We start from the raw sequence: 25,141 nt of genomic DNA, 5'->3' as shown, positions 1-25,141 counted from the left end.
AAGCAGTTCATCATCTGGAAGTTCATCTTGCAGTTAAGGAAGAGAAAATTACATTGGAGTTTCTGCAGATTGTCAAAGGGTAGGCAAGTGCTTGTAGTTGTCACAGAACAGCTGAGACTTAACTTCTGCCCTTCAGGAATCTGATGTTGTTTTTGCTTCTGAGTATGAATAGCTCACCTGTTTATAGACTTTGGAGTGCATTAATAACTACTGAGAAGACCAGACAAGAAATCTCAGCTGCTTGGCTCTAGCTCCTATTTTTCTGTTTACACTGGCTAAATTATCAGTTACAGTAGCTTAAACAAAAGCGTCATCAGGTTGTATACCAGGAAGAAATTTGGAATGGTGATTTTAAGAAATATCCTTAATTAATAGCTATAAAATAGTAATTTATATTAATTAACTAATAAACCTACCATTCCTTAAAGTCAGTATCTGATGCCCTTCAGTGGGATATAAATGAATTTTCATACACCACAAATAGTTAGTTGATGTCTAGTCATTTTAAATTTTCTGGTTCAAGTGTCAAAATACAGGCATAAAGTATACTGAGTGACTGCAAAGAAAGCCTTTAATTTTGTGGGAGGAATTCCTTATTCTGAGTACACTCTGATGTATTGTAACTATTTTATGAAGTCAAATGCTTTAAGTAGTTCAGATTCTTGTACTCAGGGTTATGCAGTGTTGCTACATGTGTCACATTTTACCTTCCTAGAATGTAATTATTTAACTGAATATTATCTCAAATTGGCTGTTTATCTTTTTTTTTTTTTTTCTCCCTCTTCAGTCACAAGCTGAACCAGAAATTAGGTGCTTGTCTCAGAGTTATAAGTTACATGCTACTACACATTGAGGCCAAACAGAGTGAATGAGAACAGTGTATTTATATTGTTGTTTTAATTTTTACTGGCTACTGCATAACCAGTTACTGGCATATTCTATGTCTGTAGAATAGCAGGAGTGGAATCTCACTTTGCAGGCAAAAGTCAATATAAAGATAATTATCAGTGCAAGATAAGTGATTCTTAATGGTAACCAAGCATCTTAAAAATGGTTTCCATAATTTAAAAAAATGTATAAGCAAAAATGTCCTCAGACAAGTGCACTGCATGTTCTCCCAGAGCTCAGTAATGATGGCAGAGAGCAATAAGAGAATAATGTGAGTGGGCAGAGCAGCAGTTGTCCTGGAAAAGCCTTGGGGATCAAACCTGGAATTGCTGATTCCCATCATACAAATGAAATGACTGAAAGGTCACCTGGTTATTAAGGTTAGAGGGAGCAGAGTGATGTTCTGCAGAGGCCACCTGCAGATCAGAAGTGATCAGGAGTAAATCATCCTTAGAAAATAGAGCATTTCCCTTAATGCAATCTGGAAAAAGGCTGTCTCTGTCAGAGTTTGGGTAAATAGATGTTGGATAAATAGAATTTATGAACTGTTAGTGTCTTCACAGATACTTTAACCAAAAGTCAGTATATTCAGATCTGTACTTATGTCACCCCTTTCCATTTTTAGATGCTTAGTTTGGAACAAATTTCATGTCTGTGCACCCTCAGATCCATTTGATGTTAATTGAAGCTTTAGATTTTCCTTGACTGAAGGGAAAAAAGAAACCTAATTCCTTAAAAAATTGAGGCAGATGTGGAGAAATATTTTTTGTGTGTTTTATTTGTTGGGGTTTTTTTAATTATAAAAGCCATCTAAAACCATATATTCTAAATATGCATATGCACTTTTTATGTATAAGTTGTGCATATATATAAGTACATCAATTTAATAAATATATATATGATGAAAAATTGCTCTTCTTTAGTTAAATATATATGGAAGTCTGATGGATAACAAGTTGACCATGCAGTAAAAAAATGTAGATACTTGCAAATACAATAAGTGACCCTTGAGAAACTGGAATTGACTCACCTGAAGTTCATCAGCAGAGACAAGAAATAACAAAGTTGATGTTTAGAGAGCAATTGCAGAAATCTGTTTCTAGCTTCCACAATAGTTAAATCACACATCTGTGGGAATATATCAGGAATAGTCTGTACAGCAGCTTGTAAACTAAAAACAATCATTTTACATAACAATGTGAGCTACATGTGAAGGGAGCATAGGATTACTGTGTTCAGAACTTCTAATGCAAACAAACATGTGCTTCATCTCCACTGTAAATTTCCCCCTTTCAAAACAGTGATTTCCACTGGTTTAAATCAGATGCACATTTACAGTAGGATTTTGTTGGACTAGTTAAGTGTATAGCAAGTAACTTGCTTAAGTCCCAAACTGCTGTTCAGTCATGTGGTATTTCTGTGAAATGTGGACTCCAGTTCTGTTTGAGCTGTATGGTCTGTTCTTGGGGCTATGAAACACACCAGTGTGCAATTACAATATTTCTGTATTCCAGACCTGCATACAGACTCTATCTCAAGCTCTCTCTATGGACATGTACATCTAAATAAATGAGAGGAAGTTTGGAAAATGGATCCAAGTGCAGTGGACAGTAGGGTGCTTAGGCTGCCCCTGTTAGAGCTGGTCCAGCCTTGGGGCTGAGGGCAGCACTTCCACACAGCCCTGGAAGTGTTAATGGGCTCTGCTTCTGCTCTGTCCTGCTGGAATGCTCAGGATTAGCATTAGGAGCACCACTGCTGACACACTGGTGCAGCTTCCTCTGCAGGGAATGCACTTGGTGTGTTCCAGGAGCACTTTCTAATGCACATCAAAGCACAGGAGAAGCAGATCTGCCTCAAGAACACGGGGTTGGCCTGAACCAAAAACTGTGCCTGTGCACAGCAGTGGGAAAGAGCAAACAGTGACTGTCAGCTGGGTGCAGGAGACCATGTGCAGTGATAAACAGCTGCACCAGTTCTTCTGCATAAACAGACAGCAGAGGAAGCAGGACAAGAGTAAATCAGCTCATGGGAGTAGTGTAGCTGTGAATATTTGGCTAATGTGGATTTTTTTAAGTGCCTGATTAATGTATGTTATTTACAGGATTGAGAAACTCCCAGGAAATATGTGGCTGTACTATCAGAAACATTTGGCAGAAAAATTGGTTTGATTCCAAGCATTTCTTTATAGATACATATATATAGTCCAAAACAAGATTAAAATGGTATCTGGACAAGGTATCTGTTTGAGTCAAGTCAGTAATTTAGAATGGAAGGAAGTAATCTGGTGCCAGCTCTAGCCAGGTCAGTGCCAAGCTGGCTCAGATCCTCCTCCTGAGCACAGCCAGGCAGTGCTCATTGATAGAAAAGTCTTTTTTCTTCAAATTTTATTTTCACTTTTGCTAAGTAGTATGTGGCAGACTATACTCTTACACAGGGAGGGGAGGGCAGCAGAGCTATCTGATTTCAACTAGTTAAAAAAATAATTCACAAAAAGACTAATTTAGTTTTCAGACTAACCTAAGAATTTATCTGTAGAGATGGCTTCAGATGGAATAAACTTTTTTTGTGTAGCAGTCAAGGCTGAAGGCAGTTTTAGCCTAAAACCTTAATTAAATTGCATCAAGATTGCATCTGAGGTACAGACCTGCTGGAGAGAGAAAGTAATATTAAACATCTTCATTTTAGCTACAATGAGTGTTTTGCCAAAACATGGGAACATCTATGATGGATTTTTACTCCTTGCAAAACAATATTTGAGCAAATAGTTCATTTTTTTTAAACAATGTTTTTTGCCAATCTTGATAAATACTTGTATTTCCATTGGAGTTCTTGAAGCTTTCGCTATTGGAAGAGAATCTGAAATAGGAAGTATTCTAAAAATGTTTGTAATAACTAGGAGCAAATTCTTGGCTGCTGTTGTGAGCAGAGGCATTCAGATTCTTGCCAACTGATGTGTGGAAAAGGATGAGGAACCAAAAGTCTTGGTTGCACATGATTGAAGTAACCAAGTATTAGTTCCTGAGCTTTAAAAATAGCTGCTAGGAGGAACAGATTTTATGAGAGGTCATTAAAGTAGTATTTCCTCATATCTAGTAATTGTAATGAAAATAAATGAGATTTACCAGAAAATTAAGAACCTGTTTCTCACAAGACGAGAAAAAAATTTACAGAGATTAGTTTTATTTCTGAATTTGTTTTAACAGATGGAAGTAGTAACTTAAAAAGGCACTGGAAATGTGTCCTGGACACAAGACACACTTTTCTGCACATTCAGAAGTAATTTAGTGGAGGAAAGAGTTACTTTTTGATTTTGCCAAATCCTCAGCCTGGTGTATAACTCTTCAAGTGCTGAGGTACGTACTTTAAATCTCCAATGGAAAAGACTCAAGGAATGCTGCTGTGGCTGCAGGAAGAACAGTGTAGGGAAAGATTCTGTGTGGGTCTTGACAGATTTTATCCTTTTCAGCAGAGTAGTGTGGGAGAGGTGCAAGCAAATTCCTTTCTCTTTCTTCTCTTCTGTCTATATCAGAAATAAATCTTTGACATTGAAACTTGGCACTATTTCTTATTCTTTATTTTTGTGTTTTACTGGGGAATAACTTTACCAACCAGTTTCTAGAAGAGATTCTTCTAGATTTTTCTTTTTTTTGCTATGTGCTTTCCTGATGACCGGTGTCTATCAGTTCTACAGATTACTGGGTAAGCTTTAAGTGTTATGTACTGACAAATGCAAAGTGCAGGAGTATACATTTCTACAGTCAATAGAATAGATTGAATTTTTTAAAGTGGAATTTTTCTTGAGGCAGCAGCATAAACCCAAAATAGGAGAGCAGTGATTAATTTGTTATTACTGAAATGTGAAAATTTTGCAAATAAGTAATGAACTTGAAGTGTACTGTCTTTTTGAAGTCATGAACTTTGAAGTGTACTTCTTTTTATGAATCTGTAGGTATCATGCATTTCTACATAGCATTTATTAAGGAATGGCACTTGAGAGTGCTGAATGAGCAGGCAGCCAGTAACTATCAGTTGTTCAGAAATACTTTAAAGCAATGTCTTCTGTAAGAGAGAGTGTGACTGGTATGCAAAATGTGCAGGAGTGCACTGTAGATGCAGACAAGCTTTTTTTGAGTTTCTATCACTTCACCTCTTCCCCAGCATTTCTTTAATTCCATTTTTTGAGTATTGCTCCCATTTATCTTGAACACTCTGTAATGTGAATGATGGCAAGGGGTCTTGTCTAGTGTATAGATTTATTTTGAATGGGCTATTGTTAGTAGTGCAATTTTTTGTTATTTAAGAATTTCAGAAAATCATATTTTAGCCATGCTGCCTTAAGGTTGGTACATCAACTGAATGACAGGCACTGAAATCTGCAGGCATAACTTTGATATCCATTTCTCATTGCCTATTGGAAAAGTCTCATCTTTGTATTAATTTAGCTTTGTCTCTTTTTTGATACTTCTGAGTGTCTGTATGCCTGTACAATGCCTTTTGGTTTTTTTTAAGAAATCACAGTTGTTTGAAAAATAGGATTTGAATTTCTGTTGGAAAAAAGTTGTTTACCCAAGCAGAGACTTAAACCAAGAAGGTGATCGAGCTTGGCTGTAGTACTCATTAGTCTCCTTCACCATGTGTCACTATTTGTACGAGTTTTTTTAAGTTGTATTTGTTTCTCAGGCACTGTATGGTGTTGACAAATTCTTTGTCCAATTTTCAATTAAATGAGTGAGTTGTGAATTCTTTGGGGAAGGTAATTGGCCACAGTCCCAGGCAAGCTGTGTTCTGGGGACGGACGAGAGACACGGGAAAGGGAAATGAAAAGATGTTGGGTTATGAAAGCTGGTGGGTGCTGTGCAGAGAGCTGCAGCAAGCCCAGGTGAAGAGCTCAGGCTTTCTGTGGGGTGAGTTGGCTGTCAGGGCCCCCACAGCAGGGACACCTCCCCTCCTGCTGCTGCGGGACCACCCTGTCCCTCTGTGCTCTCCTTTGGGCGCGGGTGGGTGTTGCCACTATTGCCCCTTGTCCCCATCAGGGTTTACCCCTGTGGCCACAGCTCTGCCCTGGAGGAGGGCCTGCAAAAAAAGCTGATGTTCTTCACTCTCTGTGTAATAAAACCATAGCTCTCATTAATTATTAACAACTCATTAATTGATGTTATCACTGTATTCAGATTATGATCCTTGCGTACCATTTTTAGCCTTTCTCTGCAAAATACTGTTTCAACTTAGAAATGTATCCTTGTATGAAAATTGCAAAAATTGCAGTGATGCTTCTGCTGAAAGCATCTAAATCACAGTTGATTTTGATGGTTGTCTGACTTAATAGTAGATTTACCTAGGGTTTAATTACTTTGTAATGCTCTTGATCAGATGGTTTGAAAGTGTATAAATCACAGGCTGGTTTTGTGGACTTCGGGAGTTCATGAAGAAGGGCATGATGAAAACACGTGTTTATTTATTGTGATTTTCTTTTGGTGTAACTCCTAAGTTAAAAAATAAAGAATTGATAATTTTGCTTTCTTAGCTCCCAATTTGGTTTTTTTTTTCCCTTTTTCATGCAAAAAAAGGCGATTCCTTTCTTACTATATTGCAATATATGCATGGATGTCTCTACCAAAATAATTGAATATTACAAATAATTTAAAATTATCAATTTTACCTAAATCCATTGGTTTCTTGGTAGTTGAAGTGAATTAATTTTTATTAATCAGCGGTCATGGGAAAGGGAAAATTAGAAGTGTTTTGCCATCATAATGCAGCCATGAATTTACAAACTGCAATTTTCCTGTCCAGATCTGATTTTTTTTTTTTCATTTCCAATCTCCTTTTCCTTCCCACCTCTATATACAGAGTCTTTTTACCCCTTCGTTTTTTTCCCCCCTAAATCCTGACTGAATAGAATTTTTCTGCTAGTTTTTTTTTAATGTGCTGTAGAGGTTATAAAAATATTGAACTCTGGTGGGAGGAAAGTGGCTGTAAAATGCTGGGAGATGGCTGATGACTAAATTTATAATTTTGTACCCTGAAGCTTTGCTATCGGGAATTTTGTTGGTTTATTCTTTTTACTGTGAGGTATTTCATCACATTGCATGTTGTTTTTTTCAATAGAGTTCTAGTGTCTTAAGCCTATAAGTTTTCAAATGAAATATTATTTGAAGTATCACTTTAAAAGAGAAATCTCAAACTTTTGAATATTTAGTATTGAATGTACCATTTATGAATGATTCCTTTTTTGGGCTCTTTCACCAATGACCTTACAGTGATGATTGAAAAAGCATAGTACCATGGTCTGAACCAAGTATTCAAATTACTTTGCAAGTTTTCATCAACTTCTTGGATGCAATTTTCTTTTTCTTTTGTAATAAATCATTGAAATTATTAAGTAAGCTGAATTATTCCTATCTTCTTCAGTATGACTTTTTAAAAGTTAGATTTATTTCTCAATCCTTGTACAGTATTGACTAATCCTTTGTTCAATTTTCAATTTAATGAGTGATTTCTGAATTCTTTGGAAGAGGTAATTGGTCACAGTCCCAAGCAAGCTGGGTTTCTGGTGACAGAGACAGAAGGGAAGTAGAAAGATATTGCTTTATGAAATCCCTTGGGTATTTTTCATATATATTTCACCAACTATCAATAAAATATGTTGCTAATTTAAAAATAATAGAGCATAAAACCAGAGTGTATGAAGTTATAGTGTGTGCCAAAGTAAAAGAAGTTTTTAAGCTTGACATAATTTCCTATTCCTTCTTTCACTTACCTTACAAAAAGGAGATGAAGAAATGGTATCTATTACTTCCCTGAGCCAGAAGATACTGAAAAAAAAAAAAAAAGGTCAAAAGTAATGAACTTCGACTAAGTGTATCATTCTCTTCTCTTGTAACTTTTTTTGGGTTTACTCCTAATAAACTCTTTCTGGAAGAGCATTTCTTCTCAGCTCTTTTACATGCTTTAGTGTTGGTGGTTTGAGATCTAAAATTGATTTCTGGAGAAGACAGAACAAAGTGTTTTCTTGTCATTCAGATAGCTGCCTATGGGGAAAGGAAATCCTACTTTTTATTAGGCAGTTATGGTCACGTTGGGTGTGGAGAGAACACTGCAGACAAGGATCCCTTCTACGGAAAGTTGAGATGTTTTGGTTTTCATGAAGGGTTTTTAGAGGCTCGGTTGCAAAGTTGGCTGGTATGTGAATTCCAATTTACAGCTCATGTTCTGTTTCTAAATCATTCTTTGGATCTATTTGCAATTGATCTTTCTGTGTATTAAAAAAAATCTGGATTATTTTTCAAGTGCAGAGGACATAGAGCTGGGTATTGATTTTTTTTGCAAAGTGAATTGTCAGTATTTGACTGAGTTGATGTAAAGATATTTTCAGTTTAATAGTTGTGGCAATTTTTCTAAGCAATGGTCATCAGTAACAGAATGAAAACCTTGTTTCTAGGTGTGCTGTTGTCTTGGTGCTACTAATTAGATATGACATTGAGCTGCTGTTTCACTGCCTGCCAGCGACTTGTGCCCTATAACCATAAATAAATTGATTTGATGTGATGTGTTCAACAAAATAACCAGAAATAGATGTATGGTCATGGAAACCTTTAGTGGTTGTGTAGTTCTGTGTTTATACTGCAGCATTTTGTCCAGAATTTAATTGAAAACAACTCAGTGTGGTTTGGCTGCCTCTCTAGGTACAGAAAGATTATTATATACAAAACCTTGGCCTTCTTGCAGCAGTTATTTGGAATAAGTGAAATACAAATCCTCATTTCTTCTGGCCATGGTAACATGGAATTTCAGAGAAGTGTTGGTATGGTTTTACCGGGTAAAGGGTGGGGCTGGGGCTTGTATGGAACAGGAACTTCTTTTTGATACAGATGGGTCTTCTGTTTAATCTCTGAAGAGCTGTTAAGATCACGGATCATTTTGCTACATCTGCTGTAGTTCCTTTGGGCTTAGCTAGTTCAGTGGGAATGTGGGAGTCTGAACACTCAGTGGGTCACACAGGATATTATTCAGGCTTGTGCTTTGCTCTAATAGCCATCTAGCCATTAGTGCTGATGAGAAATGTACCAGTTGCCAAGAAAATAGTTTCTGCAGTGCAGAAATAACAAAATGTTCTCTTAAGTTCTATGATATTTCAAGTTGTATGGTTATGGAGGTTCTTGGTGCATGTGAGGTCCCTGTTGCTTTGGCTGTGCTATTGATAAGAGTGTAATTTGTATTATCTGCTGTCTTAATGCTTGTTTGTGAGAGTGTAGCTTTTCTGTCAGAAAAGTAACTTCTAAGTCTTTTAATGTGACTTCGAAGCCCATTATTGAAATCTGAGAGTTAGCACTTTTTAGTGCTTATAAATTATATTGTATATCTTATTCCCATGGAGACTAGCATCTGTGATACATATTATTGTAATGACAGTGGATAACAACTTTTCATATTTTCAGTTCTGATGGCTATTGCCATCAGTATTCAGGTAGTTAATGCTGATGGGTCCAAAAGTCAAAATTGCCAAACAGTTTCTCTGTGTGAAGAAAACTCTTCACTTTGTCTATTATTTCCATTATAAAGAACTTTACCTGATAGTCTAATATTTTGAGTTTATTGCAGAAAGATTTACAGTAGCTGTCTTATCACTATTGATGAGATACTTCCAAGGTGCATATAAGTAATTGCTGTTTTAGAAGGTTTGCTTTTATTGCATACACTTGAATATTTTCAGGCTTTTTGCTTCCATCTCAGAGATGAACAAACCCCTGGGTTGACCTCTCTCTTGCACATATTCACAGTGCATTAACTCACAGATTCTCATCAATCTCCTTTGTCTGTAATTTGCAATTCAGTGATTAATAACAAGGTGAAGTTTTTATTGGTTTGATGCACACATGGTATTATTAATGAACTTGGTAACTTTATTTCAGTATATCTTATTAGACTACCTGAGTTCTGCACAACATTTTTATATGATGATAATGCTTAAGCAATATTGGCAGAAGCCTTTTACCAATCAAAGGCTTACATGGTGATATAACATTAGGGGGGAAAAAATGGATTTTTTCTATTTCTTCAGAGCCAAAGGAAAACATCAAAGTTGGGTTTAATAAAGACTAGAATGATGTCAGTGAGAGCACTTAAAGAAGAGCTGTATTGGTGTTTGTGCTAAATAGCTCTGCAAAGAAGAGTTCCAGCTAAAACTGGAGGCCTTTATTTTGCCTGCTTTTGACACTTCAAAGTTAAATGCAGGTTTTCTGCTGCTTTGTTTGTGTTTAACTCCTCCATTCAAGTCCTGTAATTACTGTAAGGATGCCCCAGCAATTCATGATAATTGCTAAACAGTTTGCTTTTTGCATGTCGTGTAACCTGCTTCACCATGCAATTGGAAGGTTCAATTTTTTAGGAGTAGCTTAGCCCAAGAGTACCTGCAATGTGTCAGAAATATTTGGGGAAAATAAGATACAGCCCCTCATTCTGTTCAGTAAGAAACCTGTTCTGGATTTTGCTGATGTCAAAAGTTTTCAGTGCTCATCAGGCAGACATGCAGATGTTTAATTTTCTTACGATGAATTATCACATTTATTTTCAGACAAATAGTTGATGATGGTGAAGTTAGACATGTGCATAACATTTGCCATATTGTGGCCTTAATGAATTGCTATTTTAAATATGATCTTGGTCCAATGTGTAACTCATTTCAGAATGAAATTATGGTCATATTTTGTAACTTGGATTTTTTGGGCTTTACAAGTTAGCGTGTAGAACAGAAAATGAGTCCCCCTGGCTTGCTGTTTAGGGTGACTAGTAAGAAAATATCAAGGCTTTTGTCCATAAGTGCAGCTCTTCCTAAAAGTGAAACAAAACAAACGGGAAAATTGCGTCTGAGATCGTTGTGTCTCCCCATGCACAGACCACAGTTCACAAGGCTGCAAAGATTAACAAAAGCTAGAACATCCCATTTCCCTTTTTTCTCTGTTTTATAGTAATCAAAAGTCTGGGGTTTTTTTGTGGTATTCCACAGCTGATGGCTATTCATTCAGTGACACTCAATGAGACACCGAACTGTAGCCAGTTCTATAAAGTTGCTTCAGCTGATAGGGCATGGAAATCTATGTCCAAAATACAGAAATTGCAAAATGGGCAATGTTGAATTAAAGGAAAGAAGTTGAAGAACTTTTAAAAAACATTTTCTGATATTTGTGCTAGAAAAATTGTGTGAATAATTAGTCTCAAGATATTTTTGGGTGTTGAGGCTGATTCCTTTGTTTTACTGCTGAAAATTGTTTTCAGGGCAGAGTGTGTTCTTGTTCAGAGGTTTCGGAGAGAAAGGTGAGCAGTGTGGAAAGTTGACTTTTTGTAGGAGATTAAGCAAGTGGAGGTCTGCTCAGAACAGCTGTGAGACAGAAAAACCCTCCTGACTCACGGGGTTTCAGCACAGAGTAAGAGCTGCAGTGGAGGAAAGCAAAACACCAGGTTAAGCAAAAAACAATTAATTAAAACTGCCTAAAATTTGAAGGATCAGCCTGGTCCAGAAACCCTCTACAAACACTTAAGTGAGCATTGAGTAGAAGTAAGGAATAGTTTCACTATCAAATAAGTGGCACAGATCAGAAAGAGAAATTAAGAAAATGTGGTTGAAATTTTATTTTTATCAGTGATATCTCCTTACAGAAGAAGTCCATTTTAGTAGCTTTTCCAAACTTGTTTTAGTCTTGCATGTTGAATTTTTAATAGTATCATCAAATTTCTTGTTTCAGGCAAAATGGGCAGAAGAATATCTTTCTGGCAGTTGCTCAGTTCTGAATGTAAAAGGAATTGTGTAGAAAAAATAATTGGGATTGCTGTTCAACAGGACTTTTTAATAAGCAACAGATAGTTTCACATGTATATAGATATTTAAATGTTTAAATATATTAATAAATTTCGTTATTTTGGAAAAAAAACCATATCACATACCCCCCCTCCCTCCTTCACCTACCATTCTGTATATCAGTATTCTGTATATTCATCCAACATATTTGTCTGATGTGTTTTGTCAAAATATTGAAAAAATGTTTGAAATTAAGTGAATCACTGTGAACCTGGGAATGGTGGAAAAATAAATTAAAATTTCCACTTGAATGATACTTAAGGTATGTATGTCTTTGGTATGGAGGAAGGATCACATAGCAAGGAAGAGTGTTAGTTATTGTCATAGAAATCTTGATACAAATTGTGGAACAGTAGCAATTTTAGATTTAGGATTTAGATTAAATTACGGGAAAAAAATTGCAGAATATTTTTATTCAAGCAGTCTTTTATTAATTATTTGAAAAAATAATTTCAAAAATCAGTAAATTAATTTCCAAGTTTATAAACATGTTTTCTAGTGCATATCTTAGAATGGCATATTGCTTCTAGCTGTAAGTAGCCAGTGTATTATCTTTTACATTACATTACCATCAGTCTTTTTCTAATGAGTGATTTGTAATTGCCTCTTTCTGGTGGGGAGAAAAATAACAAGTCAATTTTCTGTGTAGATTTAATTTGATTGCAGAGATTATTTCCTTCCTTTTCATTGTTGGTCATACTGTATAGTCTAGTTTTTCTGTAAATATTACTACAGCTTTTTATTTTGTTTAAACCTTCTGTCAGTGTGTTTCGACATTTCTGAACCCGCTAAAGGAAATACACAGGTTAAATCTGGAGATGGAGGCACATTCACACATCTGCATCATTACACCTGTGCATGTGTGAGGCATAACAGTGAACACAGTTTATAACTGATAATAAGTTACTGAGCTATTTACTGAGCTATTTAAGCATCCCAAGAGCAGGGTCAGCTGTTGAATGCTCAGAAAAGGTTTCTGTAGTTGGGAGTTTTCTCTATGCCTGGAATGAAAGTGTTTCTGTCATCATGGATTCCTTAGTCAAGGTTTCCATCAGAGCAGGTCTGGGGTTATCGTGCCCCGTAGACACAGAAGGGCTGGAGAAGAGGTTTGGACAAGACTTGAGCTACACTGGCACAATCTCTATTTTTAGGCTTCAGGGCTCTGTCAGAAGGAGAAGAAAAACATCTATTCCTTTTCTAAAGCATAGATTGAAATCCTTCCAGAACATTAAAAGAAATTTATTTGATTTCCTTTGTGTCCATTATTTCTAAGGAGCAAATCATCAGTTTGGTGATACTCGTTTCCTTTCAGTGCCTCCTCTCCCTGTAAATAATCTCACAGTCTCCTTGCTGTGCAGGTCATATATAATAACTGTATTCAGTAATAGGGTTGGAAAAAGCAATAATATTAAAGTCAGTGTTTTAAGGGTGTTTGCCAAAAACCTTTTTTCAATAATACAAATAACTGAGTCTTCTGAAGAGGAGAAGCTGCTTCCCAGTTTTTTGACTTTAATGTTTTGGGGGGTTTGACATGAAATATTCCTTCCTCTCCTCTCGGAGTGCAGGGTTGTGTGGGAGAGTGTAATACTTTACAGACATATTTACAGATATTGTCACTTCTTTTTCCTCAAAACACATTAGATTATATCTTACAAGAATACCTAAGATCCCCTTCGACAACTCCAATGGTGTAGCCAAAAAAAATATTTGTTTGTTGTGCAGCACTGACATGGGTTCAGTTTCTGCTACATAGAGTGTGTTACATACCCCTGATAGGGAATAAGGAAACAATATTCTTCTAACTGATGTAAAGTCAGTAAAATAAGATTTCTTATTTGTGCTTGGGTGATCAAGCTTTTCTTAGCATTTATTCAAAAGAATATGACAAGCTTACTAAATTCTAGTGAAGATTTATGATCTTGATGCTTACAAATAGTTAAGCAAATTTAGACTACTCGAAATTATTTTACATTGTAAAATTAAGCTTATAAAAACAATTTCCTTTTCAGTTCCTGAAAATAAGCAATTTGGTTTAAAAGCAAAAGTCTTGTGCTCTAATTATCCTGCTATGACTTAATTTTATGATTCTCTATTTTTGTATGGGCCTAACAGTTTTTAAAGTTTAGCTGAACAATGTTGCAGTGCTGGTAAGAGATAATCACAATCTTTCCTATATGTTGTAATCTCTCTATTTATTAAGGAACATTATTTATTATGTTTTGTCTTAGAAATTCTGAATGGAAGTGCTGTATCTAATGTTAACTTAGAATCTACTTAAAAGACAACAATATTACTGATGGCATTCTTACCTCTGAATCAAGTAATAATCTAAATTCATATATACAGTTTTAGAATAAATAGTAAATGAGATGGCATCACATTTGTCTGTTGCCTGTAAAAGGGATATTTATTTATCTTCCCACTGTATTTGTAAATTATTTCAGACTGATAATTTCATGAAGCATTTGAAGATGAAAACTGCATTGAGCATTGTCACTCATGTAAATATTTGGCCATTTAAATGATACTAGCAAGCTATAAACTTCTGATTAATCACTGTGGAGTTCAGTACTGGTATGTTTGAAAAGGTTTGGAAAAATTGATTTTCACTGACATTCAACTCCTGGGTTTTCAGAACAACAAGACTGAGGTAAGGAAGGGGCTGTAAGACACAAGATGATTTTCTCCTGCATTGTGTTTCCAGAGCATCCATCCAATATTGAACTGAAAGCAGCACTGGGGTTGTGCTCTGCAGTGCCTCAGACACTGGTGCACATAAATGAACTGAAGCCTGTGCTGTGGAATCAGCTTATGGACTTGTCCTGTAAGAGCCAAGCATTCACAGCTCCACATCAAATGTTCTATTAATTTTAAAGTTAATACACAGCTTGTGCCCTCTTGTTTTATTGTTGAGTTTTGGGGTTTTTTTAATAATAAAACACAAAGGAGATTACTTCCCCCCCCCCCCCCCCCAGGATAGTCATTCCTATTTTGTTGCATTTTAATCTCAACAAGTATTTAATAGATAGTCTGGGGATTGCTTGCTTCTTTTTTTTTTTTCTTTTTTTTAAAGGTACATTTTTATGCTCTGTGATATAGTTTAGCTCTAACTATTCCAATGTAAAATACACTGAATGTATGCTGTCACTGATGATGAAGTACTAATATCTGCTTTGTCTCACTCCTTATTTAAATAACTACTAAGGTTTGCAGGAACTAGTAAAACAGAGCTATTAATTAGGTCAAATTAAAATAAACTTGCTTTAATATGATATAGCTAATTGGTTAAAATGTCCCTTTCTCCTGAGTGCAGCTGCTAGTTTTTCTCCCTTGCAGTAAGGTTTCTTGATAATAAATGTCCTTTCATTATCAGCAATTTTCTTCTAACCTCTGTGTCATTTAGCTGATTTTCATCCTCCTCATGTTTCATATTCCAGTAGGTCTTTGGCTCTTCACATTTATTATCAAGTCATAATTTGAGGGGGAGACTAAAAGGCATAAAATAGCTGTGCTGAGTGTACAAAGGTTTGTGAGTGAACTTGTTGGAGTGAGGGGTGTTTGAGAGCTCCAAATGGTCTTCACCTGCATTCATCTTAGCCTGAGACAGTGTGGTGTTTCTTGCAGTTGCCAGAAGGAATAATCAAGGAAACTATTCATCTGGTTTGGGTTGATAAATAAAACCACTTTACTTCATGAGAAAGCTTGTGACTGTGCCAAAGTTAATAAAAAGTTGAGATGAGCTTTGCTTGTTATGTTCAAAGGCACTCTTCTTCCAAAAACAGCTTTCCATCAGATACTGCTGGAATATTGGAAGTCTCCTTGCCATCAGTGAGTCATACATGTTGTAATCTGCAGGCTGTGTCCTTTCCTGCATGGGAGCCAAATGTTCAGATACCTACATGTCTTGGGTCCCAGCTGTCCCTCATTTCTTTCATGTGGTCTCTCCCTGGAGGAGGAGGGAAGGGTCAAATGCTGGGGGGTCACCTCAGAGGTTTCTAGTCTTTGCACTACAGAATATTTTCATTGTTAAGTCATCCATGGTGTAGTTCTGCTCAAAGGAGTCCTTGGATTCAAAGGAAACTCAAGAGCATCAGTCTGTATCGACAAATGCTTTAAGAAACAGCTTTTGGTAACTTTTTTTTTTCCTATTCACTAATTATGCCCTTTCTGCATATCTGCTCATCATGCACTTTGCCATGATTGCAAGTACCAAAAGTGGTTAGAGATCATTGCTGCCTTTCTTCAAAAAGTCAGATGCTGTAACCCCAACTCTTCCTCCTGACATTCTCTTTGTGACAAAACTTGTGACTTTCCAGAAAAATCTTATCAGTTTGGGCCATTCTTTGAATGGAGGAGAAAATACCATCTGTAAAAAGAAAGGAGTAGGTTTTCCTGAGGTAACTCGTGTGACAGGGTTGTGGTTGTGGCCACCTTCCTTCAGTAGTTGGGAGTTTTTCTGCTCTGCTTAGACACTGAGTGGACAAGAGTTGTCTCATGTTGTGAACAAGCTCAGCAGTGTCTCTTCTGCTGCCATTCAAAGCTAACAGGATGTCCACCCTGGACAGGCCATGCCTCTCAAACATCTTGTCTTATTAATGAACTCCAGTTCTGGGCTTTGAGATACAGAACTAATGCAAGATTTCAGAAGAAACTATATACAGTCAAAATACATGACTTCCTAAAATTCATTAAATGCCCAGAATAACAGGGTGTTAAAAGGAAAACCATCTTGAGGTTTTTGTTGGGTTTTTTTTCCCTTCACTGTTCTAAGCATCCATTTCTTTCCTGGAATTCTCTCACTAAACAGCTTTCTACTTCAGTGCACTAACAGAAATTAGGGGGGAAAGTGGTTATAATTTGTTTTTCAGCCCTTTGTAATTTTCATGTTTGTCAGCATTCCTTAAATGCAAGTTTACTTCCTGCTCTTCATTATGATAGTTCCTCTTCTGTTCAAACACAATGATTTGGAAATATTTTTTGAGCTTAATCACTTAGAGCAAGATTTACAAAGGAACCGTCATAGGAAAACTGAGATTTGAGTACTTGGACTCTGAGCAAAGCTCAGAAATAATGGTTTCCTCATTGTTTGATAAGAATGTGCAGTTATATTGTTGTGATCTTTGGATGTTGTTTTTGTTGCAGCTTTGCGTGCTGCCAAAGCAAATTGATGTCATTTGTGTTTTTGACAGTTAAAATATTCAATTAGTGTTGTTTGAAATTGCAGTAATTGTTCATGTTGTTTCCTTACAGCACATTGCAACATTTGTGAATTGCTAGCTTAAAGCTGTATTGCATATAAATAAAAGGCTAAAGCAGAAGAGCAATTTTTTTTTAAAGTTTATTTTCTTCCACAGACATTTCTAATACTTCTTTGTTTCTTAACATTTGGTAGTTTAGAGTTTTTGAAATTTAATTACATAACAGTAGTTTTGGTGTAAATGAGGATGGCATTTAAACAAACAAATGAACAAAAATCAACTCAAAAAATGCATCAGTGTTGTTTCTGTAGGCAACTATTTACTTGTTTCATTCTGGAATAACCTTTAAGTCTTGGAACTGCAATTAAGCTTATATTGGTCTTGTTATGCTTACATACAATACTGGATATTAACAATAGAAGTTTGAGAAAAAGGAGTAGGTGTCTGTGAGAAATGCAGAAAATAGTGATAAAGCTTAGAAAGTTAATGCAAGTCTGATTCTTCAAACTCACTGCTGTTCTGTAGCAAACTGCCCAGCAGCACATCATTTTTATTTCTGTAGAGAACTGAAATACAATTAAAAACCAACAAGATGCAGATTATGGGAAAGGAGTGACAGTCATGCACCAAGGAGAGAGACATGGACTGAGCTAAGTAATCCACTCCCATCTGTGGAAAGCCATTGCTCAAACTGAGTAAACAAACACAAAGAGGAGAGTCAACTCCAGACAGTTCAAACATCCACAATTGAAAGGCAACAAAGTAAATGCAGAAGGCTGTCTACCTGAATTCAGTAAATTGAAACCAAATATAAAATTTCCTGTGGAGGTTTCTATACTGTCTGCCTCTCTCTTCTTGGGAATCAAAAAAGCAAATTAAATTTCTATCCTTGAAGCTGAAACATATGAGTTCTGCTTTCAAACAGAATATCTGTCAATGGAATGATGGTAGACAGTCATTTGAAATGGTTTAAAAGGAATGTGCTTTAGGGGGAAGGATTATATTGTTAAATTCATTAAGGACTGCTTTTATTAGGAAAAAAGTTGCCAAAGGTCTGTAAATAATTGATCACTACCTAGGTCTGTCATATGAAATTCAGCTACAAAAATTGCACCTCAGTTGTCATTTTCTGTTTTGTTTTAAAAGGTATTTGGGGTGAAGTTAAAATTTAAATTGTTTTTATTTTGCAAGATAAATATGAGGAAAGGGTTTGCATCTTTGAAGAAACTTTTCAGGCTGTTGTTAATTGAGATTTGTTCTAAATCTACTAAAGTAATGTGTTAAAATAGAGGAGTTTTGTCACTCCAAACACCCTTTTGCACAGACTACTGGAGAGCTGCTCATAGTGTTAGATTTTATAACACAAATGGGCTGCATTCAAAGTGATACCTAGACTGATGATACAGTGCTCCTAATAACATGGATAATAACTTTGTGTTTAATAGTAGCATTTTATTTAGGACTGGGACTTTTTGTGAATATTTCCAAAGGTGTAAATTTCGTTGGCAGACACTTAATTAGGTGAAGTCAATGGATGCGTTTTCTAAATAATAATTTGTTTTTAATATTAAATGGTACAATTTTAATTAATTTTTATTTAATTATTGTTAGTAGCCATGAATCCTTGCTGTCAGCTCTACTGAGATCCTTTTGACTCCTTTCTCTGCAGGCAGAGCTTGTGAAAGGGAATCTGCAAAGCGTTGGGCTGACGCTGCGCCTTGTGCAGTCCAAGGAGGAGGATGCAGGGCACGTCGTCATCGAAACTGTGACTCCAAACTCACCTGCTGCAGCTGCTGATCTGCAGAGAGGGGACAGACTGCTGGCAATTGGCAGTGAGTGATATGTCAGCTTTCATTAAAAGGGTCATCTTGTTGTATGCAGTTGAGCTTATCTCCCTTTCTTAATAATTACAGTTGTGCTTGGCACTCGAAAACTAACATTTATGTATTTATGGTCACTTAAGGTCTTTGTTTGCTTGATTTATTTTCTTGCATATCTATTTACTCCTTCTTAGGTAGAAGGCAAAAGAAGCTTGAATAAACATTTGGCAACAACATTAAAAACAGAACAAACAAAAAACCAAAACAAAATAATAAAAGCCCCAGCCAAAACGTTAATGTGTCTGGGCCAGCAGGAAGTTTAACCTCTTACAGAGGTTTTACAGACTAGAGCTTAAAATCTGCAATGAGTTTTTTTGCTTAGGTACTGCCTTAATAAATCCCCATTGCTATACTCCAGTAATTTTAAAGGGTTTTCAGTTCCTTTGAACATGTAACTGATGGTTGCTTTAGAACAAAGGAAGAGTCATTTTTACATGATCCCCTGCATTACTCTATTTGGACTGTGTGCTCATTAAGATATTTTGACTTGCATGTAATTCGAAGATACATCAGATGGCTCTGAAAATTCTGCTCAGGAAGATGGTTCATCTCCCTCCAACCACACTGATAATGTAGTATTATGCCCATATTTCGTTAACATACTGGAACTGTTTTCATTTTAGCCTGCTTCTGTTACAATTATAACTGTGTTTAAAGATACCCATCTTTTTTTGAGTTCTTTTTTAAATGTCAACTGATGAAAAGTCAAAACTTCTAATAAGAGCAAGGTTAAAACCTTGCTAAAAACCTTGTTAAAGCCTGTTTCCATATCAAATCAACATTACTATGTAAGATTACAGTATTATGAGCAGCAAACTGGGGTATTTATGTAATTATTTTTTCCAGCTCCATATTTGTATGACTAAAATGGAGTGATTCCATCTGTTACATTTCAATTAAGCTCTTCTGTAATAATTGACTTCTTTTGTTACTGAGCAACAATGTGTTTGTTGACTATTTTTGGTCACTTAGATTATTATCATAATTAGAACTTAATAATGTTTGTCTTTTTTTTTAATAGGTGTTAAAATCACATCAACTGTCCAAGTGTTGAAGCTTATTAGACAAGCTGGGGACAGAGTTTTAGTATTTTATGAAAGGCCTGTTGGATATAATCAGCCTGGCTCAGCACTGCAGGATGGATTTGGGCAATTGGAGGACACAGCTTTCTTGGCACCTGCAGAAGATGACCAGAATAATTTATCAGTTGATACTGATAATAGAGATTTTGATTCAGAGTTTGAAGAGTTATCTTGTGATTTACCTGAACAAAAAGAAGATGTGCCAACAGCTCTGAGTCCCAAACGGTCGGTAGTAATTTTTGCTGCTTCTAAACCTCTTGGAACTATATCACCCATCCTGAATCGAAAACTGCATTTAGGAAGTCACCAGGCAGCATCAAAAACACAACTGAAAGATGGGGCTAAAGTGGCAACACCTAAGATTGAGGTTTCAGATACATCACAGCCATTGGGTAAACAGTCACAAGGATCTAGCACTAAACCTCCTGTGCCCCCTAGGCCCCAAATAAAGCCTGTTCTGTCTACTGATACCCAAAATGCATTAGAAACTGGAAGTGTAGGTGCTGATAAGCCAGAGAGGCCACCTTCATCTGCAAATAATGGAGAAAAATCTATGGAGAAGATAATTAAAGTTAGTGATCAGGTAGAAGAGCCAGCAGTATCAAAAGTAGTAACAGCACCAAAGCAAGATACATTAAAAGATGGACTTACAGAAAATGCACGTAGCTGCAAAGATAGTGATGATCATCGAACGTGGGAGTCACCAGAAATTCCTTATAAAATCCGTCAGGGCCGATGGCCAGCGACGAGAACATCCTCCTGTCTCTTTGAAGTAGAAAAATACCATAAGTACCTTAATGTTGCACTGTGGTGCAGAGACCCTTTCAAAGCAGGTGGCTTCATCTGCTTAGGATATGCAAGCATAAAACTTGAAGAAATTGCTTTAGATTGTCTAGCTACGTCCTCAATGGAATTTGTTAGAAAATTTCAGCTGGGTGCTCCTACACCTAAAGCCGCAGTCAGCAGAACTGCGTTGCGGAGTTTGACAACCCATAAAGGTTTCAATGAAAAATTTTGTTACGGTGATGTAACTTTACAATTCAAATATTTAAAAGAAGGTGAAATTGATGATTCAAGCATGTATCTGGAGAAAGAGAGGGAGAGTCACTTGGAAGAAGAAGCTCGTGCCCTTCAGAAAGAGGATCCTTTCTCAGGACAAGTTCTCACAGACAACAGGCACAACTTCCAAGATACTCAGTTTCAGAATCCAACTTGGTGCGATTACTGCAAAAAGAAAGTATGGACTAAAGCAGCTTCGCAGTGCATGCTCTGTGCTTACGTTTGCCATAAAAAATGTCAAGAGAAGTGTTTAACCGAGATGCCCTTTTGTGCGGGAGCTGAAAAGCGGCTCGATCGAACCGTGGGCAGCAGCAGAGCGGAGGGACAGGAGGCCGCTGCATCCTCATCCCCTCGGGCGGATCCCGAGGCCAAGGCTGCCAACAGAACCACGGGGCTGACCAGGCACATCATCAACACGAGCACCCGGCTGCTGAACCTGCGGCAGGTGCCCAAAGCCCGGCTGGCCGAGCCGGGGCCGGACGCGGCCGAGCCCTCGCCAAAGCACACCCCCAACACGTCCGACAACGAGAGCAGCGACACGGAGCCGGGCGCGGCCGGCAGCCCCTCGAGGCGCGGCAGGCTGCTCCGCAGGGAGGGCGGGCTGGACGACAGCGTCTTCATCGCCGTCAAGGAGATCGGCCGCGACCTCTACAGGAGCCTGCCCACCGAGGAGCGCTTCCAGAAACTGGAGTTCATGCTGGATAAGCTGCAGAACGAAATTGACCAAGAGCTGGAAAACAATAACTCGCTGGTGAAAGAAGAAAAAGAGACGACCGACGCGAGGAAAAAAGCCCTGATTTCTGCTGCGCTGGCTAAGTCGGGTGAGAGACTGCAGGCACTCACGCTGCTGATGATCCACTACAAGGCAGGCGTGGAGGATATAGAGTCCCTGGAGAACATGGTCTTAGAGAGGCAATCCAAAAAAGTGACTAAAGAGTTTGAGGAACCCAGTATAGCAGAAGGAGTGGATTGCGAAGATGGCAGTCTGACAGAGGCTCCAACATTGAACATCATATCAGAAGAACCAGCTGATCCACCTCAATCAGTAGACTGATATTTACATATTTAGTCTTTGAAGGAATGGACTAAAGGAATACTTTGCACTTAACTCCAAACACACAGAAATTAAATTAAAACACTGGTACAATGTGCGTGTCCTGCTTCTCCACAGTTAATTGCTAATAGTGGTTTTTCTCCAGCTACAGCACCATCTTTTTGTTAAACTAGCTGGTCAAAACTACACTTTGGGGTTTATATTGGAAATTTATTTTTAATAACTTATTTTTATTTTTTCTAATTATGAAACGTTACCATTTCACATCAATGCATATGGTTTCCTTCATGTATCATTTGCCCCCACTTCCCCTCTCTGTATTTTTTTTTTTTTTTTTAGCTAGTGTTTTCAATGGGAAACAGGCAGGGTTTTCAAAATGTTTAGTTACCATTGTATGATGAAAACATGATAAGCTTGTTGCATGCCTAAGCTGCTGACTGACACAGGAGTCACCGAGGGGCCAGGCTTTTAAGTGTTGATCACAGTTTTATAGTGTCTTCTAGGTAGTTGTGTATTTTTGCCAAACATATCATGAAAGCAAACAAAATGTCTTTCATTTTGTCTGTTATTGATACATACTGAAGTTACCATTGCATATCATTTGTTTTCCATGTTCTTGTTAAATGCAAGAACTTTTTGTAGTTTGTATTTAACACGAAATATAGTAATGCTCTGCTAAAAAAAATCCTCCTTAGAACTTTGGACTATTGCTAGATATCAAAGTATAAACTGGTATCTCATAATATTTTAATTGGGAATATTTTCAAGGTAAGAAGCTCATTGCCTTCCAGAACAAAATCATATGTTTGTGATGTTGTATTATCTGATAGCCTGATAAAGGAAAGTTGTTCTTCACAAAAGTTGGAGGTTTCATTGCCTTCTGTGAAAAAGCATGTAATGATGGTGTAAGTAATATAAAGAAATTAATATTTTGCTGCAGACTATCATTTTGGAAAGCTTAAGGTGCAAAATACAAATGTAACTAATGTTCTCTCAACACTTTTGAGTAAATCATAGAGTGGTAAGTTGCATTCAGCTTCTCAGACAGAAGATAGAGTCTGAGCAGAAGGATCACCTTTGTCAGCAAATGTCCTATAATGTATATAACATGTTTTATTTGAGTCAATTTGTGAGTCCAGTAGAGATGAGGAAGAAACTCAGCCAGCTGCTTTTGAAAAGAAATGTCTGGTCTTGTGCTATGTGTAAACTGTGGATCTTAGCATCACCTGGCTAAGGCCATCATTTTTATTTATTTCCTGGAGACCTGTCTTTGTTTCATCTTCTGTGTATAGAAATTTTGTATAAAATATCATCTTTATTTTAGGTACTGTGCTAGGTACTTGTATCATTATCACTGGTATTGCTGGTAGTAGAAAAAAAAAAAAAAAAGCCTTTGTGGGAGTGGAGTTTGAGATGGTAGAATAACTCCTTTAGTTTTTGAGGTCATTTATAATGTACCTCTCCTTTAAATTTGCTTCTTGTTTTAGTTTGTGATGGGCAAAATTAAGAAGCAGTGGTGGTCATTTATAATGTACCTCTCCTTTAAATTTGCTTCTTGGTTTAGTTTGTGATGGGCAAAATTAAGAAGCAGTGGTTTTCACCATGGAACAGCCTGCTTGTGCTTCTAAACAAAATGGTTACTGCCAGTCATGCAACTACTTGCACTTTTTTGTGAGTTCTGGGCAGTTGATACTACTTAGCTGATGTATGGAAAACACTATCCATGCTACAACAGGCATGTGACACAATTCTGAAATTAAGCTTCAGCAAAGGATCGCACAAAACTAGCTTCCCTCCTTGTCTGAAAGGTATTTAACCTATTCTTGCTTGAGATGCATATTAAGACTTCCCCACTCCATTTTCTCAGCAGCTTACCATTGGTGGTGATCTGCCTTCAATCCCATCAGTGTTTGCTCTTACAGACTACTACAGAGGTTTTCAAATATATCCAAGTGCTTCATTTAAGCCCTGGTGCACATGAAGGAGCTGTGAAAACAATGCAAATACTGATTTCAAAAACACATTCATGGTTTTAAATTGACTCGTGTAACACAGTGGGTAAGAAAAGCTGGATATCGTTTTCCTCTCATAGTGTTGCTAATGATGATGATTGTAAGAGGTAAATTAAATGTAGTGCAATATTTTTAAATATACTGAATGGAAAAAGGGCAAAATAGTTGTATTTTAGTGATAAGAAGGAAAACACAAATTCCTATCTGGCATTATTTCCAATAAGCAGTGAATCTCGAGGGGGTAATTGTAATACGACATTCCTGATGTAATCTTTGCTTCATGCTTGACTGTAAATAGCTGAAAATAAAGAATACCACAGAAAACAAGAATATCTTGACTTAATGATATCTGAATAGGTGGCAGCTACACACATTTGCAGAAGACCTGCCTAATATGATTTTGTTGGCTATTATTTTATCATGAGAATAAGCTTTAATAAAATAGTTTTGCTAAATTATCAACTTTCTTGCAATGTGTCAATGTTTTTCAAACACTTCTATTGCAGTAGTTTATCATCCAAAGTCACCATGTAAAGGAAGGCTCATCAGGGGAAAAGCACATTTTGCATTATATAAAACTACTGATAACTGGATTAATTGGGCTGAGAAATTTTAAATAAAGCATCAGTGAAAGTTTACAGCTGCAGAAGAGAAATAAGTACTGGGAATAAATGAGTATCACACTTGAATTGACAGAGATCAAAATATACAAAATCAGAAAAATCCACATTTTTCCAGAACAGAAGGGGGATTTTTGTGTGTTTTCTCCAAAAAAGGTTTGCTTGCTCATTAGTCAAAAAATCCTAAACAACTGGTAAGTTTTTATTTGGGAGTGGGGGGAAGTTGGCACAGAGATTCCAAACGTGTGTGTGTGTATTTTAATTAATCCTCCTCATCTGGTGGAGCAGGAGAAGGGGAGCCTCTGCACTGCACTGATATGCCCAGCAATTCATGGGAAGATGCTCCCTAAGGCCCAGCAGAAACCTGGCTCCAGCTGCAGAAGAGGAATGTGATCCATTAATCTCTCCTTGGGTCTCATCCTCACGTTGCAGATTAATGCAAACTCCTCCTTGGTTTTGATGTGTACAAAAATACAAAGCCAAGCCATGAAGA

At 37.0% G+C, this 25,141-nt stretch overlaps 1 protein-coding gene across 1 annotated transcript in view; it reads left to right on the top strand.

Moving 5' to 3' along the window:
• Window positions 1–22,043, top strand: part of PDZD8 (PDZ domain containing 8) — a 49,877-nt gene extending 27,834 nt beyond the window's left edge. The window contains exons 4-5 of the mRNA XM_079312609.1: window positions 18,611–18,773; window positions 19,843–22,043. Coding sequence (XP_079168735.1) covers window positions 18,611–18,773; window positions 19,843–22,016 — 2,337 coding nt within the window. The 3' untranslated portion in view covers window positions 22,017–22,043. The remainder of the gene's footprint in view (window positions 1–18,610; window positions 18,774–19,842) is intronic.
• The last annotated feature ends 3,098 nt before the right edge of the window (window positions 22,044–25,141 follow it).

This window comes from Erithacus rubecula (assembly GCF_903797595.1).
Source record: "Erithacus rubecula genome assembly, chromosome: 9".
NCBI lineage: Eukaryota > Metazoa > Chordata > Aves > Passeriformes > Muscicapidae > Erithacus > Erithacus rubecula.
This window is presented reverse-complemented; position numbering and strand designations above follow the sequence as displayed.